The sequence below is a fragment of the Heterodontus francisci genome, chromosome 27 (genome assembly GCF_036365525.1).
Source record: "Heterodontus francisci isolate sHetFra1 chromosome 27, sHetFra1.hap1, whole genome shotgun sequence".
NCBI classification, from domain to species: domain Eukaryota; kingdom Metazoa; phylum Chordata; class Chondrichthyes; order Heterodontiformes; family Heterodontidae; genus Heterodontus; species Heterodontus francisci.
In genome coordinates this window covers 31,969,066-31,996,652 of record NC_090397.1, presented here as the reverse complement: position 1 = coordinate 31,996,652, position 27,587 = coordinate 31,969,066, and the positions used below count along the sequence as shown (strand labels likewise).

At 46.1% G+C, this 27,587-nt stretch overlaps 1 protein-coding gene across 1 annotated transcript in view; it reads right to left on the bottom strand.

Moving 5' to 3' along the window:
• Positions 1–5,439: 5,439 nt before the first annotated feature.
• Positions 5,440–27,587, bottom strand: part of dyrk4 (dual-specificity tyrosine-(Y)-phosphorylation regulated kinase 4) — a 126,915-nt gene continuing 104,767 nt past the window's right edge. The window contains exons 11-13 of the mRNA XM_068059726.1: positions 24,214–24,343; positions 9,246–9,403; positions 5,440–5,998 (exon numbers count right to left, since the gene is read on the bottom strand). Coding sequence (XP_067915827.1) covers positions 5,757–5,998; positions 9,246–9,403; positions 24,214–24,343 — 530 coding nt within the window. The 3' untranslated portion in view covers positions 5,440–5,756. The remainder of the gene's footprint in view (positions 5,999–9,245; positions 9,404–24,213; positions 24,344–27,587) is intronic.

The following is a 27,587-nucleotide window of genomic DNA, read 5'->3' as shown; positions in this document are numbered from 1 at the left end:
CCATTTCAGTATTTTGCTGAATGTGGAGATATTGATTGCATTGTAATTATGCTCCAGTGATGCTGTTGGATGACGCAGTAATCATGAGTTAAGTTAATTCAGTAGTCCTGGTTCCCTCACTAGCCAATTCCCAACTATTTATTTACCACCATGTAATAAGGGCATTCTGTGAACTGCAGGGGAATCTGTTATCCAAATAATCTTGTGGTGGTGATAACATTGTAGTGGGGAGGAATTTGTTCATGTGGCACTGCTATACAGACTTACTTCGATTCCCCACGGCAGGCAGCACTGGGCCTTCGAATCAATCTAACCTGTATAGTACTGCTACACAAACAAATTTCTCCCCCATGCTGTACAATAATGGAGTAAAATCCCTTGTGATACATGTAAGGGACACTTTTATATGCAGTGGCACATATGTGCCATCAATTGTCTCCTGTATTTTTGGAAATCTAGCCACGTGAAAGAAGCATAGTGCTCATGCCTGCTCCTCATGGAGCTCCATTGGGAAGTTGATGTACTGGCTGACTTTGGTGAATAGTGCATCAGTGACTTGTTTAATGTACTGTTGGAACACCAATTGACAAATGCTGGCAATGTCAGCAGTGACACCCAGAGTAGCTCCCAGGCTTAGAAATTCTGTAATTGTTAGCACCATGCAGGGTGCTGCAGTTTATCCAGCAGCAGATCACAAACCTCTGGACTACCCCATGCTGAATTGGACCCAATGAAGGCATTGCTCCACTATGAATTGTAAATAAACTCCTCCGTAGCAATACATTTTGCCCACAGGGTAACGGTGTACATGTGCCCTTCTCCCTTGGAGATGCCTCATGTACCTGCATTCCAAGACCGGCTCCTGCTCATCCTCCTCCTCTTCCAGAAAATAACACATAAATAAGGAAAAACTGTAGTGGATTCTCATTCTGTTGCAGTGGATGGTGCCCTCCCTGAACTCTAAGTTATCAGTAAAACTTGGGCTAGCACTTCAGAAGCAGTTTGCATTTAAGCAAAACAAAGTGATCTACAAAAGCTCTCTCAGTGATTCAGTAATGGCAGGCTGCATTACAGCATTTTAAATGCTGCATCTCAGAGCCTCAGCATCCAATTTAAATGGGACCAGGCAGCATCTGACCCATGACGATTGGAAAAGCGGGAAGAAAAGGTCAGGATGGGATCACTGGAGAAACATTTGCATGGCACTTAAACTGGAATACTCCCCTGAGGTGCAGCATTTCCTGCACCTATCCAAACTTGGACAAGAAAAATACAGTCCGTGCGATTGGGATGGCAACCAGACATAATGGGTCACAGTCTATTCTTCACTTATGTTGTGCCCTTGAAACGGATACATTAGGAAAGCGAGGGCTAGGAAACTTAGCCCCATTGAAGCAAGTCTGAAAATGAAGAAAAGCACATGCACTTAGAGACACAAAACTATCACAACTCCTTATTCCAAGTACACAATGAAATTAATGGTACAGAATCATTTTGATAAAGAGCTGTTGCCAGAACTGTCTGAATACAGACAGCAGGGGTCAATGTACTCTCAGCATACAGAATCAAGGTACAATTGTGAAAAAGTCAAACACAAGGCCAATTTTAACTCCTGACAGCGCATTTTGCACACAGGTGCAAGGCCCCGAAGATTTTACTATTTGCATAGGCACCATTGAGTGGATATTGGGCTGCAAGAGACCACTAATAGGGACCTAAAGGAACGGTCTCCACAACTTCGGTTAGTGGTTGGGGGAGAGGGTTGGTCAGGAGGGCCTCTCAATTGAGGGAGGGGGAGTGGGTCCAGGAAAGTGGAGGCCCAAGGTTTTCTTTTGAGGCCTGGAAGAGCACACCCTGCTCCTCCTGGCCCATAAAAAACTAAAGCAAAAATACCTACTGGGCCTCTTTCAGCCCTGGCTCTTAGCTGATGAAAGGTCACAGATCTGGAACGTTAACTCTGTTTTTCTCTCTCCACCGATGTTGCCAGATCTGCTGAGTGTTTCCAGCATTTTCTGTTTTTATTCTTGTTGCCCCAGGTGGGTTAGTGGTAAAGTTACAAAGGCTTTCCTACACAGGCCTCCAGTTAAGATAGCAGTCAGGCATGATCTGCATATTTAAAAGAGGATGGTGCTGACTTTCGACGGCAGTCCTTTTTTTTTATTCATTCATGGGATGTGGGCATCGCTGGCTAGGCCAGCATTTATTGCCCATCCCTAATTGCCCTTGAGAAGGTGGTGGTGAGCTGCCTTCTTGAACCGCTGCAGTCCATGTGAGGTAGGTACATCCACAGTGCTGTTAGGAAGGGAGTTCCAGGATTTTGACCCAGCGACAGTGAAGTAATGGCGATATAGTTCCAAGTATAGTTCCTTCTTGCCTTTTCAGAAGAGCGATTTCAGATTGCAACCTCTACTGGAAAACAGCAAAATCTGTGCGGGTAGGTTGTACCAACCATTTTAACTGCTGGCCTGCCCAGTTTTCATCAGACGGGCAAGTAAAACCTACCCTATGCTGTTCATTCTTTTTTTTTACATTCTTTCATGGGATGTAAGCATTACTGTCAAGGCCAGCATTTGTTGCCCAGCTCTAATTGCCCTTGAGAAGGTGGCGGTGAACTGCTGCCTTGAATCGCTGCAGTCCATCTGATGTAGGTAAAAACCATTAAAAATATTTCAACCATCAGTTTTTCAACCCATGTCAACATTTCACAATAAAAATCACCTATTTTCACCAGGCAGGGGACAAAGGAAGATTGGGCAATGATCGGTGTACTGGGGCTTCGGAATGGGAGTGAAGGCTGAGGAGATTGGGGTTTAAGCAGGGGAAAAGAGGGAGATTGAGGAATGAGTTGGCAAGGGGGTCCAGTATTTCTTACAGACTGTTGTGCACCAGCAGCAACGTGGTGAATGTGGGCTACTCTGCATGTGGGGAAGCCATTAAAGTGCTGAGTGAAATTTGGGCACTTTACTGTGGGTGATTGGTGAAAGATTATTTCCACTGGTGGGCAAGTGGGCAACCATGGGATGGAGATGAAGGAATCTCACTGCAAGACAGGAAGGGAGAAGAAAGGGGTGCACTGACTCTATTGATGGACAGTGGGGTTTATGGTGCACTGACTCTATTGATGGACAGTGGGGTTTATGGTGCAGACTCTATTGACGGACAGTGGGGTCAATAGACTCAGTGCACCATAAACCCCACTGTCCGTCAATAGAGTCAGTGCACCATAAACCCCACTGTCCAGCAATAGAGTCAGTGCACCATAAATCCTACTGCCCACCAATAGAGTCAGTGCACCATAAACCCCATTGTCCGTCAATGGACTCAGTGCACCATAAACCCCACTATCTATCTCAGATTTAAAATTAACAACTGTTCTAGCTTTAACTGCTGCTTGTGGGAGAGAGTTCCAAACCTCTACCACCCTTTGTGTGAAGAAGTGCTTCCTAACATTTCTCCTGAACGGTCTGGCCCTAATTTTTAGACTATGCCCCCTAGTTTTAGAATCTCCAACCAGTGGAAATAGTTTATCTTTATCTAGCCTGTCTTTTCCTGTTAATATCTTGAAGACTTCGATCAGATCACCCCTTAACCTTCTAAATTCTAGCAAAAACAGGCCTAATTTGTGTAATCTCTCCTCGTAACTTAACCCCTGTACTCCAGGTATCATTCTTGTAAACCTACGTTGCACTCCCTCCAAGGCCAATATATCCTTCCTAAGGTGTGGTGCCCAGAACTGCTCACAGTATTCCAAGTGGGGTCTAACCAGGGTATGGTACAGCTGCAGCATAACCTCTGTGTCTTTATACTCCAATCCTCTAGATATAAAGGCTAGCATTCCATTAGCCTTTTTGATTATTTTCCGCACTGGCTTGTGGCGTTTTAAAGATCTATGCACCTGAACCCCCAAGTCTCTTTGGGCATCCACTGTACTTAACCTCTTCCCATTTAGAAAGTATCCTGCTCTATCCTTTTTTGGTCCAAAATGGATAACCTCACACTTGCCTGCATTGAAATCCATCTGCCACAGTTTTGCCCATTCACCTAGTCTGTCAATATCTCTTTGCAGTTTTATGCCATCATCTAGACTGTCTACAATGCTGCCTAACTTTGTATCATCAGCAAATTTGGATATATGACTTACTATGCCATCATCCAAGTTGTTAATGAATAATGTGAATAATTGTAGAAGTGATGCTATGTACACAACATTTATTTGTCTGTTCTAAAGGTTTCTGACAGTAGCTTTACTATTTTTCAGAACTGGGGTATTAGAGATGGCAATTGTGCACTTATGAGAACCGAAGGCTATCACTTCAAGATAAATAATAGATACATGAAAAAAGAGATTAGAAAAAGGATTTTCATGCAAAGAGTGAGCAGAATGGATTGCTTTGCCTTGTGTGATAAATCAATTACAGCTTAAAAAGATACCAGATAAATACCAGAGGAAAAGGAACATAAAAGAGTCTGCAGAAAAAGCAGGAAAATGGGATTTGTTTACTGCAAAAGTAGAAAAATGGGAGATTGTAAAACTGGTCCCCAAGCATGGCCTAAATTTAGTGCAAGGGCCACGTGACCTTCTACTGTGCTTAAAAATTCTGTGGCTAAAAATCCTTAGCCCTCTGGTGAACTCCCAGCCTCAGGCTGGAGTTCCCACTCAGCATTGTATGGGGCAGAGCCCATACCCACCCATTACAAGATCAATGACAGAGGTAGGGCTAAATTGGAAATTCCCATGATCTTGGCCTTTCAGATGGTGAAGGAATCTCCAGACACCTAACGAAAATTAGCACACTGCCCCCTTGGCTGTTGTATGTGGGGATCATCTTGGGCCACATATAAGGGGACTGAGGGGGGACTGCCTGCTGCTTTCTGAATTTTGCAGCATCCCAAGACACGCAGGTGCCTGAGATGGAACCCCAGATGTTGTGGGCACCTGCTACCCATATGCAGATTAGATAACCTCCCACTAATGCTGCATAATCCAGTGGCGTCAGTCATGGCGATCACTCGTAACCATGATTCCAGCATAATTCCAGCTTGCGGAGGGACGGAGGGGAGTGTTTAAGAGGCTTCTTGATATTGTTAGTGATATTGAGCTTCCAACACTGCGGTTGCTCTCAGCCCCTCAATCAGCTGGACCCAGGTTCTGGCCAATTGTTCAGGTGGAGCTGCCTAGAGATCCAGTGGCGTCAGTCATGGCGATCACTCGTAACCATGATTCCAGCATAATTGCCGGGATCACACCCAAGGATTTTCTAGGACTGTATATATTTTGAGATTTTGGCCCAACTCCAAAGCCTTGTGGAGAATGTAAAGTTTGTATCAATTTATGAATTTGTTTAGAGTGTAACATTTTAGTTACAAAACATGATTGCAAACAAAGAAAACATTTAAAGGTTTAAGAGGTGATATTTGAGATTCTTTTATTGCTGGCTTTGAAAATATATTGTTAAATTGGTGGTATTATTCATAAAAGGTTTAAATTAATGGATAAAGAGATCATGTTTAGAAGATAGAAGCTATTGAATAAATACACCAATTTGGTATGCCACAAATACAGCCTGCAGCCATTTGCATTTTCCTTATGATGCCCCAAATGGGACAAATTCAATCTCCATCATAGATAACTATAAAAATAAAACAACTTTCTACATTGTAGTTTTCTCTGATAAAGCAGCAGCTTTACTGGAGGAACTACCTTTAATGAAATCTAACGGGACCACAATCAAGATCTACATAACAGGTGGCAGGAACTATATGTGCTCCTGACACTTTATTTCTTTAGGTGATTCTGATTGGAAAGTTTGCTGTATATTTTTCAATGATTTGTCTTCCAGTTCTTTTTCAGCAAGCACTTCACAGTTGTCTTTTGCTTTTTCTGTTATATCTTCTTCTGCAGAAGCCCCTTGAGGTCTTGGACGTACAGCACACACTGTCTCTTCTTCTGCCGTGACATGAATCTTGTGCCTACCATCTGTTTCATGACAGATCTTTTCTGTTGCAAAATACAAAGTGAAATATGAAACATTGGCAAACTATTGAAACATGTTGAATGCAATAATTGAACTTTAGTGTGATTAAAGGTACATTCCATCATTAATCCACACAACGGGGAAGATTTTCATCTGGTGGACTGAATCGCTGGACCCGCTATCATAGAACGAGCCAGCTTTTCATTCTATTGAAATTAATGGAATGAAAATCGAGCAGTTTCTACAATGGGCAAGTAATCCATTCTGCCAGATTACTAGTCAGATATTGAGACGAAAATCTAACCCAATGATTTTCAAATTCCATTTCATTCAAAATTAGTGAATTGTAAATATCATTGACGAGCTGATGACTTCATGCCCTCCACATTTGAGGGTTAATTCACCAATGTCACATTCCCGCAATCCAACTAGTGTGGGATTGGAGAATTTAGTCTTTACTTCTTCTGGAAATTGTGCATATAAACAGAATAAAGGTTTATTTTGTGGAAGCACTAGATATATATCACTGAATAATTACCAGATTACTGGCACATTATTGGATGGGTCGTGGCACATGGAGTGCCATCCAGCTGCACCCTAGTACCCAACATGTCTGATTAATGACTACCATAAATTGACCAACTGCTTTCAGGGTCTGCTCAGTGATCTGTTCCAAATCTTTTTCCTTTTCAGCCTCATCCAGCTCTGAGCCCTTAATTGTCACAGGGCTGGATTTTGTGTCAGAGGCAGGGCTCCACCTCTACATTTTCACGGGCCCCCCCAGAGCGATCCTCTGGTGTTTTTCAATTAAAGATTCACAAGCCGGGAACCCCGTCCCTTTAAAGAGGGGATCCCGCCTCCTTGAGGCCACTGCAGAGGCCTTGGACTGAGGCCCAGTGTTGGAACCCTGGACAAGAGGTTGGTGAGGCAGGGTCGTTAGGACCGGTCCGGAAGGCACCGGTGGGGGTGGTTGTGAAGTCCAGGGGAGGGGGAGGGGTCTCAGGGGGGAACGTTGTTCTGGGTGGGGATCCTCTGTAGGCCACAAATTGCCCACAGAGCAGAGATCCCCCCCGCCAAAAGCCCACAGGGAGGGCACCTCGCATGGCGAAGACCCCGTACGCCACTGGTAAGGTCCCAGCAGCAGTGGGACCAGGCCCTTAATTGGTCATTAATAGGCCTCGTGGCGGCGAGGCCGTTATCTGCCTATCCCGCCCCTGGGAAGATCGCTTGGCGACGGGCCCATCTGCCCCACTGCACCCCTCACCACCCGTTGCGATACTCTGTGACCCCCCCGGCCTCAGGGGGGCCCATAAAACCATGGCCATTGAGTCATAGTGGCACAGAAGGAGGCCATTCAGCCCCTCGAGTCCATGCCAGCTCTCTGTTAAGCAATCCAATGAGTTCCATTCCCGGCTCTATCCCCGTAGCCCTGTATGTTTATTTCCTCATGCCCATCCAATTTCCTTTTGAAATCTATGTTCTCTCATAACATAGGGCCCTTTTCATGTGTCTCTGTGGGGCTGAGCTTTCCTAGCTCCATACTTATAATGGATTACACAAAATAGAACCTGTTTATGTTAGAGGTAGAGGTAGAGGTCATGGGTTTGGAAGGTGCTGTCTAAGAAACCTTGGTGCATTGTTGCAGTGCATCTTGTAGAGGGTACACACTGCTGCAACTGTGCATCTGTGGTGGAAGGAGTGAATGTTGAAGATGGTGGATGGGGTGTCAATCAAGTGGGTTGCTTTGTCCTGGATGGTGTCGAGCTTCTTGAGTGTTTTTGGAGCTGCACCCATCCAGGCAAGTGGAGAGTATTCCATCCCATTCCTGACTTGTGCCTTGTAGATGGTGGACAGGCATTCGGGAATCAGGAGGTGAGTTACTCGCCTCAGAATTCCTAGCTTCTGACCTGCTCTTGTAGCCACAGCATTTATGTGGCTGGTCCAGTTCAGTTTCTGGTCAATGGTGACCCCCAGGATGTTGATATTGAGGGATTCAGTGATGGTAATGCCACTGTACGTCAATTAGATTATGGCTGATTTGTATCTTAACTCCACCTACCTGCCTTGGTTCTGACTGTAACCCTTAATACCATTGCCTAACAAAAATCTATCAATATCAATTCTGAAATTTTCAATTAGCCTGAACAGGTTTCTGTGGGAGAGAGAGTTGAGATTTCCACTACCCTTTGGGTGAAGAAATGCTTCCTGATATCATCCCTGAATGGATTAGCTCTAATTTTAAGGTCATGATCCCTTGTTCTGGACTCTCCAAAGAGGAAATAATTTCTCTCTATTTACTCTATCAACTCCATTAATCATCTTAAATGGCTGTTGATCACCGCTTAATCTTCTATAAAGGATGGCTTTTCCTAATCCCACAACTCCACTGGTCTACTTAAATAGGACTCCTTTCATGTTAAATATATGTTTACTGTTACTTATTTCTGTATGTATTACCAAAATTAGTGAATTGTAAATATTACTTAATAGCTAATTTCATGGCTTACGCATTATTGGGATAATTCACCAATCTCCCTTTGGGGAGCTGTGGATTGATGAATCTTTATTTCTTCTGTAAGTTAAACTTACCAACTTACTAATCACTGAAACCAATAGAAAGCATTGGCGCCACTCAACCACATAACACCCAGGAAATGTAAATCACGCCTGAGACAAAAACCAGGCATAGAGAACTGCTACTGGGTATAGTGCTATTTTTGTGTGAGGCCCATGTATTGCTCCCATTTCCACGGCCCCTTGGGGAATTGCCCCATCATTGTCCAGAAAGAAGGCCAGTTCAAGTTTGCCAAGAAAGTAAGTTCAAAGGATATAAATGGAAATGAGAGAAGAGCAAAATTATAAAAGGTATCATGAAGAAACATCTTTATCAAAGGGTGATAATGCTTTGAATAGTCTACCAAGCAAGGTATTTGAGGAAAAATACAATTAGAGGGTAGATTTTATGAACTGGAAATCCCAATGTAAAGCCGTGACAAAGGAATGCAGACAGGAATTCAGATGCAGAAGTCAATGGGTCCTGCAGAATTTTCTGTCTGTTAAAATTAATGAATGGGAAATCCTGTGGGAAGGAGGGTGGGGGCACAGGGCTGCCCTCGATGTCTGAATTCCTGATATGCACTTCTGCCAGCCAAATCTCCAACCTAGGAGTGCAAATTCAAAAAGAAATGCTAAGTGTTCAGGTAGTGGATGGATTGGTTTTGATGGCCAAATGGCCTTTTCCTATCCTGACACCTATCATATTCTTATTACCTGTCTTTAGGAGCTGTGCTTTTTTGGAAGCATGTTTATTGTTACTTTCAGTCGCAGGCATCACTTTCATTCTAAGACGAGATTTCTGTGTTCTGGATTCCTGAATCCATCTATGTTCCATTGCTTCATCTGGAGTTAGACGGTGTTCAGGATTCCACCTTAATAAATGTTCAAAATCATAAAACTTAATTCTGAGCTACCATCAGCACCATCAATTAGCCCCATTATTATCATTGGTTACACTAGTACCATTAGCACCATCAATCCCAACTCCATACACACAGGCAAATACAATAATTACCATTAGGACCTATGCCAGTACCAACACCATTATTACTACAGCACCATTTAACACCATTGCACTAACTGTACTATTGTCACCATCAGCTGTTAGGAAGAACAGCATCATTAATACTACCCATGCCATTAGCAGCATCAGCATAAACAGCATATCGGCACATCAGCACTAATACTACCATTAGTACTATCACTAACCCCAGGATTATGGCACCCTTAATACCATCAGCACCATCTGCATCACAGGTACCCCTCAGTACCATCAGTGCTAGCAACATCATTAGTTACTATCAGCATCATCAGCGCTGTCAGTACCAATAATACCATCACCATCCTGAGCATTACCCATCAGCAACAGCAACACTATCAGCATCACTACCATCAGTGACATTAGTATCACCAATACGATCAGTATCATCAATAAAGGAAACTATTTGTAGTTATCTCTTTGATCTGGTATTCCAAGATATGTCCCTTTCCTGCACCTGTAAGTCTTTTAGTACTGCCGATGGCCCAGAATAAGACCGTACCTCAAGCCATTCTTCATCCTCCTCACCATAGTGTGCAAGCACCAGCACAAGTGCACATATCCTGGAGGATGCAACTAGTGAATGTGAAGAGGTAGTGATTGCTAAGTCACAGTGCACAGGTCAGAAGAAACAAGTGGCTGTACCAGAGAAGGAGCAGAAATCGATTGGCCATGTGACTACAAGATCCATTGATGAAATTAAGGCTACCTAAAAAACTGCTGTGCTTTCTGCTGCTGGTGGCTTTGTATTAGAAAATGTACAAAATAATTTGCCCTGGTAAATTGAAATTAACCTTTTGTATAAAGATTCAAAGCTGTGGTCACTTTTACCATTACAGGTATTGCCATTCCTGTCTAGACATAGTTTGCAGGTCAGACAGGAGGAAATGATATATCCCTGGCTTAGTTGGCAGAGAAAAGCAGATTTCACCTGATATGCCGAAATAGGTCAGACAGGGTCTATAGATTGGCATTCATAGGTAATGGCAGGCTCACATAGACTGCCTCAGGTACATGCAGATCAACCTGTGATAATTTTTCTGCAACTCCTCCTCACCCTCAAACTCCGAGGGCTAAAGGAATTCTTAACCCAAAACTAATACATTTTCCACTATTGTCAAAGACCAATTTCACCCAGATGAGCACTTGAAACGCCATAACATACAAGGCTACGGGCCAACTGCGGGGAAGTGGGATTAGTTTAGGACGGGTGCTTGATGGTCGGCGCAGGCGCGTTGGGCCAAAGGGCCTGTTTCCGTGCTGTAAAATTCTATGACTCTCTAATATCCAGCCTTACATCATGTCCTCTAAGTGCAATATGTGCTGAGTGCTGCTGCACAAATAATTATAAAATTAGTTGGCCTCACAGTATACCACATGATCAGCCTTTTGCTCCACGTGCATTCAACATGCGGTTGGCTTGTCACCACTGTATTCAGATAGCATTATTGACCCCATATCCAAATAATACTCATAACGATGGTTTCTGGGGACATGGCTGCAGGATATGGGATTTAGGAATAAAGGGCTGGATTTTCAGGTCCCACTGGGGGCAGGAACAGAGGTGGGCGGGGGTCCAAAACATCAGCGTGGCCGGCATGCCGGTTTCCCAATGCCATTCCTGGCACCAGCATTGTTCACCTGGGTGGGGTGTGGGCAGCCCCGTGATCCATGATGAAGGCCAATTAAGATGGATAAGGAACTCAGAGTTCATTAATGCGGGATGTTGTGATTTTGCAGGGGCACTCAGGTTGCACGTGCTGTCTGGGGCAGACCAGGTGAATGGAGGCAGCCACACAGTGGGGAGCCAGTCATGGTTGCCCCAGAGTATCAGCTGGACCCCATAAAAGGGTAAACGGTGCAGAGGGGGACTTGGTCATTGGGAAAGAGGTGCAATTGGTGCAGCGCAGGTGGCGGGAAGAGTGGGCAGTAAGCACTCAGGCAGTGCGGAGGGTTGTCACTCTCCTGGCATTGCGGGGGCATAAGAGTAGAGGGCAGGTCTGCCAAACACAATTGGAGAACCACCTGAGCACAAGGAAGGCAGCAACTGGCAACAGGGACACGGCTCTCAGATTTCAGGTCCAATGGCGATGAGGAGCAACACCCTGTGCAGGAAGGGCATCAGGAGGGCAGGGGAGCAGGATGATGGGCAGCAAGGACATGGAGGCCATACCCTCAGCATAGGTTCTACCGAAGAAGATGGAGCTATCTGGACATGTCGGAGAACTACTGCTGCAGGAAACAGTGATTCTCCAAGCAGATGGTCACAGAGACTTGTGCCCTCATCATGAAAGACCTCAAACCTCGCAGCACTGCTCATCATGCCCTGCCAGTCGCTGTCAAAGTCACTGCGGCCTTGAACTTCTTCACTTTTGGCTCCTTCCAAGGATCAGCTGCGGACCTTGGTGGCAACTCACAAATACCTGCACACCACCGCATCTCGCAGGTCACTGATGCCCTCTTTGCCAGAGCTGGAAATTGCATTCAATTCATGACAGATGGGGCCTCTCAGGCACAGAGGGCAGTGGGTTTCACTGCCATCGCTGGATTCCCCCAGATGCAGGGCATCATCCATTGCACCCATAGGAACATAGGAGCAGGAGTGGGCCATTCGGCCCCTCAAGCCTGCTCTGCCGTTCAACTAGATTATGGCTGATCCTCTACCTCAACGCCATTTCCCCGCACTATCCCCATATCCCTTGATATCTTTAATATCTACAAATCTATCAATCTCTGTCTTAAACATACTCAATGACTGAGCCTCCACAGCCCTCTGGAGTAGAGAATTCCACAGATTCACCACCCTCTGAGTGAAGAAATTCTTCCTCGTCTCAGTCCTAAGTGGCCTACCTCTTATTCTGAGACTGTGTCCCCTAGTTCTAGACACCCCCAGCCAGGGGAAACATCCCTCCTGCATCTACCCTGTCGAGCCCTGTAAGTGGGAGCAGGAGAGGCAAGAGGAGGTGAAGGCAAAGGGGGAGGAGGCAGATCATTGAGGTTCTCCAGCTGTACGGGGAGGTGGCCAGGTACGGCACAGGGCGTGAAAGTCTCGTCAGGGTTCCATGAATGTCAGGGATCTTCAGATTCAGGAGCATTTCAACTGAGCCCCTCTGATCCAGGATTAACAGCATGGTATGGAACTCACTCTGAGGTGCCTGTGCTTCCATTGAGGATGCAGCCTGGAAAATGTTACTTCTTACTACCAATGAAGAATGAACATCTACCCAGAGGTTTTTCCATGACCGTTGAGGAATCCTGATCTCCTTCATCACCTCATTTGTCTTTTCTTGTCCCACCACCAATAAAACATGGTGCTCATTAAAAGGAAAACAGTGCACAGTTACAGGCAGAAGACACTCCAGTGACCCACTCAGCGCTTTGCGCAACATGGAAGCCTCCGTGCTCAACCATATCTATGCGGTGCACCCCTTGTATCCTCAGGGCAGGTGGAGGCAACCTGCTCACTTGTGTAGGCTTACAGCTGAGATGCACGCGGTGATTGTCCTCATTGTGGAGGTGCCCATGGGGGCATCTCCAGAGGCTGCTGCACCTGAATCCTTGTAGGGTCAGCCTCTGTCATTGGGCCCTGCAGCACAGCTGCTCCCTCTGTAAGACTGGCCAAGGAGGCCGAAGGTGACGATGGTGTCCTGAGTCCTCCTCGGTGACATCGTCAGACTTTGGCTGGTGCTCTGGTGGCTGGATGGAAGCACCAGCTGGGACACAACTAGCAACGCCTCCAAACAACTGTGTGCCACCAGCTCCACTGGCCAGTCCAGGCTACATAATGTGGCACGCATCCAGTGTACATCAGTCCTGCATGCACTCCAAGTGCTGCCACGGTTGGCTCTCCATGAGGATGACCACTCGCTCAATGGAGAAGTTCAAAGCCCTGAGTCATGGTGGCACATGTGGGCTGGATGGACTCCTCCATTCTCTGCCCGTGATCCCACACTGCCTCAGGGAACTCCGACAAGTGGGAGCACGTCATTTGCTGCTGATCTCGATAGAGCCTCCTTTCCAGTGACTCCTCAGGCCCTGCATCTGTGTCCAGCTGAGCAGGGCTGTGTTTGTCCTCTCTTCTCAGGGGGTAACTGCCCACAGTTGCCTCTGGCACCTCCTCCTACACATTAGTACTCTGCTCTTCACCCAGTGCCACCCTATCTTAACACATGAGAGGTCCCACCCTGGCGAGTATATCTGCGCTGGTAGATGGCACACTTGATAGGTGTGATGGTGGTTCTTTGGAGCTTTGCTGGTCCTCTTGGCCCAGTGATGGTGAGGCAGAATGTCTCCTTCGGTTGAAGTCAGCACCCGTGGGAGACACAAGAAGAGATGAGAGCTAGCCTTGGAAAGTAGAAACATCTGCAGTGCTGAGGCTTCCCAATGCAACTCAGTGTTCGGCATGGTGTCGGACGGCAATGCAGCCCCTTAATGAGCACATTGCACTCTCTAATCACAATCTCCATTAGTGCCCATCTCACCATGGCCGACTTCCTCGTGGTCTATGATCCTGGCTTTTTCCATCGCTTTCCCCTCCCTAGGTGTGATGATGTGAAGGTGGGGAGCACCTCCACCTCCTTGGGTCCTCACTCAGGCAGTTTGTGCCCATTTCTCCTGCGAGGATAAAAGAGAGCGAATTGAGGCAGCGCTGTCCTCTATGGCCAATGGTAGCTGCTCCTATTCATTAGAAGATGCATGTGTCAGAGGTTACAGGTCCTCAGTGGCACTGAGGCTCTGAGCCATTCTGAGGGGTCAGTAAGTGACCTGTACACACACCCCTCCCATGTTCAGGAGCAGCATGCATCCTGAGGCTCCTCAGCTTGTGTGCCTGCTGGAGGGTGAATACCCAGAGACCTGTCCTGAGGGTTGGGTTAGCACTCACCTTGCCAGAGCATATCAGGTCATTGACCCTTTCCTATGCTGGATCCCAGTTCTTTTGACCACTTTTCTTCCACTGACTGTGGAAGCAATGTCCATCCACTTCTGCTTTGTCTGGGTAGGTGGCCTCCTCCGGCCATCATCCAGGAAGAGGAGCTCCCTCTTCCCTCCTCTCCCTCATGGCCACCAGCATGACTTCCAGATATGCATCTGAAAATCAAGGGGCTGCCCTGCCCTGGGTTCCAGGCCGCTGGCTCTGCTGAGACATTGTGGAATTCAAGTCTTCTGTGATCTTTTACTCTCCAGTCACAGCAGTGAAATGGCAGCCGCAGTAATGGCTGCCATAGAGTCAGAGAGTCAAATGCAGCACAGAAGATGGCCATTTGGCCCATTAAGTCCATGTCGGCTCTCCATGAAGCAATCGAGTGAGTCTCACTCCCCAGCTTGATCCCAGTAGCCCTACAACTTTATTTCCTTCAAGCGGCCAGCCAATTTCTTTTTGAAATCATTGATTGTCTCTGCTTCCACCACCCTTGTGGACAGTGAGTTCCAGGTCATCACAACTCGCTGCATAAAAAAGTTCTTCCTCACATTCCCCCTGCATCTCTTGATCAAAACCTTCAATCTGTGTCCCCTGGTCCTTGTACCATTAGGGTCAAGTTCAGGAGCTGCAAAAGGAGGAGGAGGAGGAAGAGTGGGAAGAGAAAGAGGAAGAGATGGGGAATCAGGGGGAGCACCTGAGGGTTCCAGACTGATGGCCCACACCTGGGAGGGACGCTCACCACCATCTAATTGAAGAGCAGTTTTGTGAGACGTCCTCCACTACAAGACTGTGGGGCACTGTTGCCACATGATGTACATTCCACGATGAGGATCCATCATGAAGTCCATCATCTGCTTTCAATTCTTTCAACCTCTTCCTCATGAAGATCACAATAGAAACGGCCACCAATTCCACCACTACACAAGTGCTATATTCAATCCCTTTCTGCAGCAAAAGTAAACAATGGAAACATAACACAACTAACAAATATTACATTATTCCCCCTCATGCTTACCCCTACTGCCTGTCCTATAGGTGCTCTTGCCTACTCTGGTGTTTCTACGTAGTGCAAGTCCAGTGGCGGCAGCATGTGAGGTGGTTGTAGAGATTATGAAGACGACAGTTTAGTTGTCCTGCTGCAATACCCTTGAGAGGCTATGGACCATGATGGTGCTGCCTCAGACTGCACCATCTCAGCGTGGGCTTACGCAGTCGGGGCCACCTGGCTGACAGGCAACTGCAAGAGCAATGGTGGAGTGGCAGGGGAGGGAGAAGGAATGCTGGCATCCAAAAGGAGGCAAGTAGATTCGTGCTCCTTTGCTCCTTGATTTCGATGCCATGACCAGGGTCTCTGTTCAGCCAGCCCAATGATCTGCTGGAGGACTCTAGGTATTGGAGACACTCTGCGATCCCCTTTCAACCAAGAAACCTGGAACCATCACGGCAGCTGCCTAGGCTTCCATTGCAGCACTTTGCCATTCCATGGACAATGCTAGTAGTGCAGTAGAAGCTGTTTGGGTTTCCATGGCATCACTTTGTTGTTGCATGGAACCTGCAATGACTGGAAGCTGTGACCTCAGTCATCAGAAGCTGCATGATGTTGGACTCCACATATCACTGGCTGGAATTGGCCAGCCTCTCCATGCTGGAGGGGATGGGTTCCAAGCTCTGCATCAAGCCATGGGCCAAGGTGCAGGCGAACTCTCCTAGCCTCAACCTGTAAGCTGTATACTGCACAAAGCATTTGGCTTGGAAGACCCAACAGTCTTCTTTTGAAGCTTGGCCCTGTGAGATCCTCAGCTGATTCCTCTACAGCAGAACTACTATGTGACCTTGCCCCTATCCCCCCACCCCCAGAAAGGTGGCATCTGTGGTGGTGTCCAACACGGCTGCTGCTCACTAGTGCCCGGTGCATCCACTGTGATGATCCCTTTTCTTTCTAACCTAGCCTTTAAGTTACTTGTGGTGTTGATCGCTGAGCTGGTGCCTCTGGAAGTGGTAGCAACTGAGGCAGTACCTTCTTTCTTGCTCTCCTCCTCCTCCAATTCCTACTTGGGGAGAGGGGCAGAAAAAAAGGTGGTTCTTGCTCTTACAATGTTGAAGCTGGAAGAGTTAGGGTGCAGCACGCATGACCACTATAGGAGGATGTGTATGATGAAACCATATGGAACTCTGGAGTGAGGATAGTTTTGAGGGATTAGGGATTCGGAATAGTTGTAGATCTGTGAGGAAGCTAGAGAAGTCACATACCTCGAGGTGATATGATTCCTGCTCTGCATCTGGCCATGCTGCCTCCTCCTGCTGTTGCCTATTATGAACTGTCATGTTCTGGAAGAGAAAGAGTGGTGATTGTGAATGAGCATAATGACCCAAGCTTGTCTGTGTGTGCATGTGTGATGCCTCACCTGGTTGAAGAGCTGTTAGATATATCTGAGGTGTGAGTAGTGCCTGTGAAGGATGCAGTAGTATGGGGTGTATGAATGTCAGTCTATCGTTAAATGGTGGATGAAGTGCGTTGAGGGTGTGATGCTGGAGGTGATGCAGTTATTGAGCAGAGTGTTTGTGAGATTGGATCTTACCTTGACCACCTGTATCAAGTCATAACATTTTTTGTGACCCTGGAACCATGTACTGGGGTCAGGGCTCCTGGCTGTCGCCTCCCAGATGATCTCTTCTCACACTCATCACATTAGCTGCCTCTGTGTCCTCCTTCGCCATTGTGGATACAGGACATCCCTCCTAATCTGGACCTCCTCCACCAGAACCTCCAGTACCCTCTCTCCTGGTCCGTGAGTCATCCTGCATTGTTCACTTATCAGCCAGCCAATGCAGTCCACACCTTCAGTAGAAGTGGGTGTGTGGAGGCTACATATACTGTACCGTAAAAATTGCTTCTAATCAGCGCTTGAGTGCTAAACGTACAGGTTTTAGCACCTGCAGGCACATTTAAATCATGGTAATCACCAATTAGCCCTCAAATTATGTGCTAAATCTAGACATTAAAACAGGCGCGTCTTATTAGCACTGCATCTATTTCCCTTAAAAGAAGTAATTATTATTCCTAGTGCCAAAGCATTCCATGGTAAATAATACTCTGTAAAGCCTATCTGCCGACTCTTAGTAACAATTTTAAATTGATGACCTTTAGTCATTGATTCCCCAATTGCAGGAATTTGTCTTGTTCCATTTCATTCTATTAAAATCCTTCATAAAAGTCTCTACTAAATTTCCTGTTAATTTTCTCTTCTCCAATGAAAACTGCAAAGTCTTCACATACAATGAATTACTCTGAAATAAATTCACTGTTATGAATGCTGGACTTCGAAGTATGATTATGCTTTAAAAACTGATTTTTAATGCAGTGTAAAAGGATTCAGAGGAGACATGTGATCTCACACCAAGTCTTGGTTACTATGCAAACAAGGAACCCAGATCAAAGACCCTTTTGAAAGCAGAATACAAAATTGTAACACCTGACAGACAATGGGTTACGCTCTCCCAGACTCAGATCATAAACAGGGAGCCAAGAGCTCTGAAAATGCAAATTTGATTTGCAATTGTTAACATATGGAAACAAAGGAAGGCCCAGGTGGTTTTAATATGGCCAGACCTACAGACTCTGAATATTGTAAAAGGAAAATGACTATTGACTTTTGATTCTGGATAAATTCATCCTAAGTCTGATGGGCTGTAAGGAAGAAAGGAAGACACGAAGAAAGAGTGGCACAGCCTCAGGAGAGAGAGAGAGAACACATCTGTTCTCAGAACATTGATATAGCGAAAGGTTGCTAAGATTTGAACCCAATTCAAAGGCTCATGGTTTGCAGAGGAGAAAAGACTAACAGGGTGACCAGAGATTGTCTTATTAACAGAAGACCAGTCGAATGTGCTCAGAAGAAGTGAATGAAGAGGACATTGGTTTTTGAGAAGGACACGGGGAGATCCAAACCATTGCAACTGGGAGGAGCTTGGGACTTTTAACTACAAAGATACCGATTTGATGAGAACAGTGTGTTACGTATAAATGTGGTGTGCGCTTTTCAATTGTTTTAATAAGTAAATAGGAAATACCTTTCTCTGTAATTTAGTGCATTAGCTACCTACTAAGTACTGTTTAGTTAATGTTGATTTCTAGTTTAGTTGTTACAGCAAAAGTCTTAAAACATGAAATATTGTCATGTAATTCTTTAAATCGGTCTGGGGAGTTCATATCTCTTGTTTTAAATTTCACAGTCTCTACTGAGGTCAAACACTATTTATAGACACGGTAGACATTTTTGCACACAACAAAACCCCACAAAGAGCAATGACATGAATGACCATTTCATTTGTTTTTGATGCTGTTGGTTAAGACATGAATATTGGCAATGACACCGCAGAAATTTCCTCAGGCAGGATTTTTAGGTTGTAAACGAAGTGCCGCCGGCTGCCGTGCCGGTTTCAGGCTGCTGTTCCTGTCACCGGTGACTTTCTTCAGCACGAGGGAAAGGTGGGCCCTGGAAACCTGCCTGATTTTGGAATGAGGCCAATTAATATTGTTGACCAGCTCATTGAAGGGCAGTTTGGTATTTTGGTTGTGGGTGCACGGGTTGCACACTGGCTCAGTAGCAGGCCAGGTGCATGGAGGCTGCAACATGATGGGGAGCCAGTCATGGCTGCACCATATCAGGTTATCCCATAAAAGAGTGTACTGCTGAGGGGGCAGTCAGCCATTGGCGCACAGGTACTATCCGTCATGTAGAGGCTGCGAGGAGAGTGGTCTGTACGCGCTCAGGCATTGCAGAGCATCGTGACTCACCTGGAATCACGGGGACATAAGAGGAGGTGGTTAGGGTTCCAAAGACTATTGTGACTGCAGCTGAGCAAAGGAAAGCAGTATGATTCTCAGATATTGGGTCCAGTAGCAATGAGGATCAACATCCTCAGCAGCAGAGGCAGAGCCCCGGACATGATGAGGGCAGGGGAGAGGGACAAGAGGCAGGAACGCAATGGAAGCTGTACCCTCAGCATAGGGCGTACCACTGAAGTTGGAGCTACCTGGACATGTCCGAGAACCACTGCCTCAGGACGCTGCTCCTGTCCAGGCAGACGGTCACTGAGATTTGTGCTCTCGACACGTAAGATCTTATACCTCGCAACACTGCTCATAGTACCCTGCCAGTACCCATCAGTTACTGTGGCTTTGAACTTCTTCGCCTCTGTGTCCTTCCAAGGATCAGCAGTGGACCTTGGTGGCATCCAGCAAATGGCAGCACACCACTGCATCTCACAGGTCACTGGTACTCTCTTTGCAAAAGTTGGGCAGTACATAAAATTGGAAACAGATGGGGCCTCACAGATACAAAGGGCAGTGGGATTCGCCTCCATTGCTTGATTCCCTCAGGTGCAGGGCATCATCAATTGCACCCATTTCGCCATCAAGGCACCGACTGGCTGGTCAGTGAGATTCATCAACAGGAAGGGCTTCCATTCCTTCAACGAACAGCAGGTCTGCGACCACAAAAAGTGCTTCCTGCGTGTGGGCGCTCACTTTCCTGGCAGCTGCCAGACTCCTTCATCCTCCAGCAGTCCAGGGTACCGCAGCTCTTCATTCCACTCCCCCCAAACTCAGTGGATGGATTCTAGGGAACAAGGGTTATCCCTTGAAGAGATGGCTACTTAGCCCTTTATGTGACTCTGAGACGGAGGCACAGAGGTGCTATAACTGAAGCTATCTGCTCACAAGGACCACCATCAGGCAGGCCATTGGGTTCCTGAGTTTTGTGGTTTGGGTGCCTGGACCGGTTGGTTGGTGCTGTGCAGTATACTCTTGCAAGGGTCTCGCAAATTGTGGAGGCCTGCTGTGCTTTCTGTAACATGACCCTCCAGAGAGGTGTGGACCTTGAAGAGGGTGGGACCCTGGAATGACACAGCTCATCGGAGAAGAGGAAGAGCAGGATATGGAAGAGGAGGAAGAGGAAGATGCAGAACACAGAGGTGCCCCGGCTGCACAGGGAGGTGGCCGGGGCCGGTGAAGTGCTCAAGGGTATCATCAGGCATCATCTAATCCAGGCACTTTCAGCTGAACCATTCATCCCGAGGGCATAAGAAATAAGAAATAGGAGCCGGAGTAGGCCATTCGGCCCCTTGAGTCTGCTCCGCCATTCAATAAGATCATGGCTGATCTGATTGTGGCCTTAACTCCACTTTCCTGCTGGTCCCCCAGAACCCTTGACTCCCTTGAAGATCAAAAATCTGTCTAACTCAGCCTTAAATATATTCAATGAACCAGCCTCTACTGCTGTCTGGGGAAGAGAATTCCAAACACTAATAACCCTCTGAGAGACGACATTCCTCCTCATCTCTGTCTTAAATGGGAGACCCCTTATTCTGAAACAGTGTCCCCTAGTTCTAGATTCTCCCACGAGGGAAAACATCTTCTCACCACCTACCCTGTCAAGCCCCCTCAGAATCTTATATGTTTCAATAAGATCACCTCTCATTCTTCTAAACTCCAATGAGTATAGGCCTAACCTGCTCAACCTTTCCTCACAAGACAAACCCCTCATCATTTTGAGCTGCCTGTGAGAACATTTACATTGAAGGCACAGCCTTGAAAGGATCCATTTCTACCACCAATAATGATGCAGCACCTGTCCAGCAGTCTCACTGTCCCCCCTTTGCTTCGATTTACCACTTCTCTTTTTTCCAGTCTCGCCATGAAAGATTGCAAGCTCAAATGTCTGGCATCATGTGTCAATATTTACAGTGTCATCCAAAAGTTACAAAGTGCACATTTACAAGTGAAACAAACGCCACTGAACCACTCAGTGCTCTGCCTGATGCAGTGGCCTCCGTTCTCAGCCACTTCTACGTGATGTTCCCCTTGTGACCTTGGATGAGGTGGAGACAGCCTGCTCACTTGTCTCTGCTTGTGGCTGAGATGCACTTGGCAGTCGTCCTCATCAAGGAGGTGCCAATGGGGGCACCTCCAGATGTTGCTGCACCAGCGTTAATGCAGGGGCAGCCTCCATCACTGGGCCCTGCAGCATAGATGGTCCCTCAGTCAGAGGGGCCAAGGAGGCTGATGATGATGATGGCCCCCAGTGAGGGGTGGTACCCTCATCTTCTTCAGTGACTGCCTCAGCCCTTGGCTGGTGCTCCCAGATGTCTGGAGACCACCAGCTGGGGCGCCACTGGCATCCACACCATGCATCTCAGCGTCATCAGCACCACTGACCGATCAAGGCTACAGAGCATGGCATGCATTCTGTGCACATTAATGTACTGCTCCTGCATCCACTCCAAGTGCGGCCCCATGGCTTTCCATGAGGTTGGCCACTGTCTCAATGGACAAGGACAGCGGACTCATAGGAACACCACAACCTGCAAGTTCTCCTCCAAGTCACACACCATCCTGACTTGGAAATATCATTGTTGTTCCTCCACTGTCGCTGGGTCAAAATCCTGGAACTCCCTCCCTAACAACACTGTGGGTGCACCCCCACCCAATGGTCTGCAGCGGTTCAAGAAGGCAGCTCACCACCACCTTCTCAATGGGCAACAAATGCTGGCCTAGCCAGCGACGCCCACATCCCATGAAAGAATATTCAAAAAATGTGTTGAAAGCCCTGGGCCATGGTAGCACACATGAGCTGAATGGACTCCTCTATTCTCAGCCCATGACCCAGCACTGCCTTAGGGAACTCTGACATGTGGGTAAACATGTGTTACTGCTGGTCTAAGTAGAGCCTCCTTGCCTGTGACTCAAGCTGAGCATGGCTGTGTTTGTTTTCCATCCTCCGAGGGGGACTGCCCACAGGTGCCTCTACCTCTCTCACCTCCTCCTCCTGCTTACTCATGACGTGCTCTTCACCTAGTGTCACCCTATCTAATCACATATGAGGACCCACCAGTGAGTGTATCTGAATTGGTGGAGGGTGCGCTTGTAAGCTGTGACGACGTTTGCTCTGCTGTCTCGGTTTCTATCGAGTGCCCCGTTGCTGTGACAGGACTCGGGCGCACCCCCTCCACATCAGAACATGTGGGAGACACAAGAAGAGATCATGACTAGGCTGAGAGCAGAAGCCTCTGCAGTGCTGAGGCTTCCCAATGCAACTGAGTCTTTAATATGCCGTCAGACAGGGAGGAGTGCACTCCATCCGCTTTGTCTACATATTGCAATATCTTTTCATCCTCTCCATTGGGAATGTCCTTCTCTCCTTTCCCGACTTTCTCCTACAGGGTCACCCTTGCGATTTCCATGGCTCCCTTCTCCATGACAGTGATGTTGTGGAGATGGGGCACTCGTCTGCCAGTCGAAGCCTGCTCCCAGGCATTGTGTGCTCTTTTCTCCTGCCAGGACAAGAGAGAGCAAAAAGGCACTGCTGGCCTTTCTGACCGATGCCAGCAGCTCAATGATATAAGAAGCTGTATGTATCAGTGCTGGCAAGTCCTCAACAGCACTAGGACTCTGGGCCTGGTCACATATTACTCCCATGTTCAGGAGCAGCATGTGCCTCAGGCTTCTCAGCTGGAATGTCTGCTGGAATTTGAATATCCAGAGGCCTGTCATCAGGGTCTGGCATTGCACTCACTTTGCAGAGCAAAGAACGTCACTGAATTTTTTACGGCACTGCACCCAGTTACTACGGACCACACTCCTGCTGCTGATGGTCTCAGCCACCTGCAGTCATGCAAGCTTTTTCTGGGTGGATGGCTGTCTCCTTCCATCCTTTCGAAAGAGGCCCTCCCTCCTCTCCCTCACAGTCTCCAGGAGGCCTCAAGGTCAGCATCGGACAATTGAGGGGTAGCTCTGTCCTGGGCAGCAAAGTTCTGCCTTTCCTCTTGAATCCCTGGTGCACCTATTTGTTTTCTGTAGTGGCAGTAATGGTTGCTGTGATGTCTTCAAATGGGGCCTGCACTTCAGCAGCCCCACCTCCATGCTGCACCCATGGCTGTTAATTGGCCACCCAATCCACTCTTCCGCCAATTAGAAGCCCGCCTCCACAAAAATTGCGGGTCGTGACTACTTCCCTCCTGAGGCTGGGTCGAAACCCAGAAACAGTCCTGACGTTAATTTCCTGACCCCAGAGGGAAACTCCTGCCCCTGCTCTTAAAATAACCCCATGGGCACTTTAATGGCTCCTACACCTCTAGAATTGGCCTTTATAGCCACTCCAGGCGCTGCCTCACAAACCACTGACCACCTCCAGGCGTTTACCCATTGTCTCTCAAGACAAGGAGGCCAAAGAAGAAAGGACACCACCAGAACAAGCAAATGGGGCCTCCGTCGAACAGCTTGATCTTATAACCTTCTGATTTTGAGGTATGTTCTAACCACTGAACTAAAGTAATAAAGTAAGCAAATATTAGTCACAAATATGTACAATGCTAAACATGCATGTGTGCAAAATACCTTATTAAATGGAGGAGTTCTCATTTCAAATTCACAAACTAACTGAAATTTTAAAATTAGTATCTATTTCAAATAAAATCTGAATAAGTTATGGATTGTGGTAACTGTAATGCAGATACTGCATTTACTTCAGAGAAGTTAATGTTAACAACATGAAATCATTTACTCTTAATGGATGGAAAATCGCATGCGAGTCCCCTAGTGGGTGAAGTTCCGCAACGTGAGCTCATATTTGTAAAATTTACCCACATACATTCAGTGAACAGATAGTAAATATCACTAACACAATATTATTGCCAGATACATGCTTAAATGCTAAACTCACATGAGACATCCTTTCAGGAAGTCTAGGAAAAGGTTATCATTTGTCTTTAGTATACTGGCAAGCTTTTTGGAATTTGGAGACCTCTTCTTTCCTTTACTGTTCGTGACGTTTTTAGGGAATCCTTTAGAATCTTCAACAGAAAAACACTTGTAAACTAAAATAAGATGTTTGAAATTTAAAAAGGAATCATAAATAGTGACAGCACTGTTAAAGACTAGTCATAAATGATCCTAAAGTCTTCATAGATTTACATTATAATACAACTTACAGTACATTAACACTTAGAAATAGCAAACCAACTATTAAATTGAATTTCAAGTTCCAATGAAGCTCAATGCTAGCTCGAGGAACGGCACCTAATTTTGCGACTGGGTACTTTACAGCCTTTAGGACTCAACATTGAGTTCAACAATTTTAGATCATACCCTCCGACCCCTTTTTTTATTTTTGGGCTTTTTGTTGTTGGTTCTTTTCTTTGCCCCTTGTTTCTTTCTTAATCCCTTTACTTTGTGTTCAGACGGCTGCTATCCTGTTATTTACACCTCATCCAGACGCATCTTTTGTTTCTTTGTATGTCCCATTACCACTCCCCTTGGCTTTGTACCATGGCACCTTTTGTCATTTAACCGCTCTTGCCCTCCACCCTATCACAGGTCTTCCCTTTTGTTCTTCTTTCATCCCTCCCCACTTTCACATGCTCAAACCCTATAATATTTCGAACTTTTGCCAGTGATGATCTGAAATGTTGACTCTTTTTTCCCTACATATGCTGCTTGACTGCTGAGTATTCCCAGTATTTTCTGCTTTTGCATTAAATTAAATTCCAAGTTACACATTTTAGTTCCACTTGTCATTTCAGTTAGAAAAACCACAGGTGCATAGTGTTAGTGATGCACGTTAAAAAAAACATAAATACTGCTGTAAAATATTCTTGAAAAAGGAGTTGAAGAAATTTTACAGCACAGCAGAAAGCTCACCAATAGGCTTATTTTCCAAAATTGCACGGAGTATCATAAACCATATCACCTATTACAATGCTAACTGGAGGTCACAGTAACAGGAGAAATATACCCCCATTTCCTCTACACTTATAAACTTAAATCTCTCTCACTGTTATTGCTGGGGAGGGAGGAAGACTAGAAGTTTACTCGTACTGTATGCAGGATGTGAGGCCTTTATGTACAATAGTTCTGTACTGAACCAGAAGTTACAGTAACCTGACAGAGACATGAGCCTGGACATTCAGCTCTTTATTTCAATGAACGGCACATACCCGCCAGTGGAAATAACAACAATCATTTTCCAGCAGAAGTTGCGTCAATGGGGAAAAAATGGCTATGCGTATCTTCCCTTGAGCACTCTTGGGAAAATTGCTGTTAATACTTCATTTCAGATGCTTTTTTTCATAGCTTTTTCACCATTTGGACCCTCTGCGTGGCAGGATTGACTTTTGTCTTAGTGTTTTGTACTGTTGACTTGGCAGCTTTTCTCCTGGAACCAGTTACCCCAGTGACCAAGGTTTTTCCTTTGGGAATAAGTTATTATGAAGAACCCAGAGCACAAAAGGGCCAATACTTAGTTATATGGAGGAAGGAAAGGATGGTACAGAGCGCAACTGCCTCCTGCAAGAGACATTTTTAGCAATCTTATTTGGAATGCTTTCTAATGCAACATCTGGCCACAGCATTAATAGTCCTGTCCCTGCCTTCCGCTTCCCACCCCAGAAATGCATCTATGCAAACTCATATATGACAAACACACTCCCAAAATACATGTCTCCCATTCACACCACCAACTGAAACATTTACACACCTAAATAAAGCCAATCTCCGATGGCTCATCTGGGCTGACCAAGTATTTTTAATTTTCCTCCCATGGTACCCCTAATGTGCCCTTTCAATCCTAATCCAGGCTTCTCCTTACTGTTCCCTTAGTAAGCAGAAATGTATGAGGTTTGTTCACTGCTGCCTTCCTCCATGAGGCTTTTGAGACTGCGATTGTGGAAGATGGGAAAGAAGGAACTGGATCTTCTATGTCTGCATGCTGCTGTAGGATATCTAAAAGAGGATATCTCTCCAAAACAGGAGAGGTGAATAGCTAAGCAACAGTATACCTTTGTGACTTTCACTATAGGGAATGGCATACTAATTGGTCAACATTTCTGAATAACAGATATGGATGCTTCAGTAGCATTACAGAGAACATATGATGAACATAATGACCTACCTGGAGCTGATATCTGCCCTTCTACTTCAATCTCTCCTACTACTTCTCCTGTTCACCCGCCCAGTAGTTGGATATCTTCATGAAGGTAAAAGGATGGATATTGGAGAGAATTTATCACCTGTGGCTTTGTGGGGTGTCAACTATTATTCATAGATTTCTCCTTTAATATAAAATCTAATGACATCTAATCTGCTGTCAGAAAGTAAACCATTACAAGAACGGTAATAGATGTAGGTAACAAGCAAGTGCTGCATCAAGTACGGCTTTTGGAGTAGCAAATAACATTAGGAGGTGATTGAAGAAACAGTTGAATGTACACGACGTGAAGAGTCTTGCAGTACCTCCAGTGCATTACAGATAATCTAGTGAGCACTTCAAAACAGTGAGGGGAAATTGGCTGTAAGGGCAGCATATGCTACAATGCAGCCTTAGAAGGTGACACAGCATTACATTTTTTTTCTGCACTGGATTGCTCAGGGCCAAGCAGGCAATATCCCCCATTGTACCTGCACTGCCAGTTCGGTTGGTCTCTTACAGTTAAATAAGTGCTGTTTCTTCTTACAATTCTACTACTGGGGATCTGTGAGCAGAAGGGAGACAATGAGGCAGTGGAAATTTTGTTCCACTGCACAGCCAGCACACTCTTTTGCACTTGTGCTCTGGGCCCTTCAAGTTTATACCCCCCCCCCCCCCCCACCCCACCCCCACAATTGCAATACCCCACTATCCGTGTGACTTGGAGGAAGAGGAAGAGGAGCAGTAGGACAGATCCATCGGTCAGCATGAGAGACTTCTGGATCTCAACTGCAGGCAATCCTCATCCTTAGGTAGCCTCACACTCACCATTACAGACCTGCTGAGAAATGTACAATGCTTGTGTAGGTTATGCACTTTTCTTGAAACTACATTAGTTATGGCACAAGGTGGCTCCAGACTGAGAGCCCATCTGCACCATAGGCACTGCACTTGTGTCTCAATTTATTTGTTTATATTGTCATTTCAGCTCATTCAAGAGTATATCCTTTTAAATGTTACCTCAGCCCACTGCTTAATAGTCCAGACTCCAAGTTCCCTTTAACCAAAAAACAATAATTAACTGATACACAAACAATTTTGCTAGCAGAGGCAAGTTTTATCTCTACCATTTC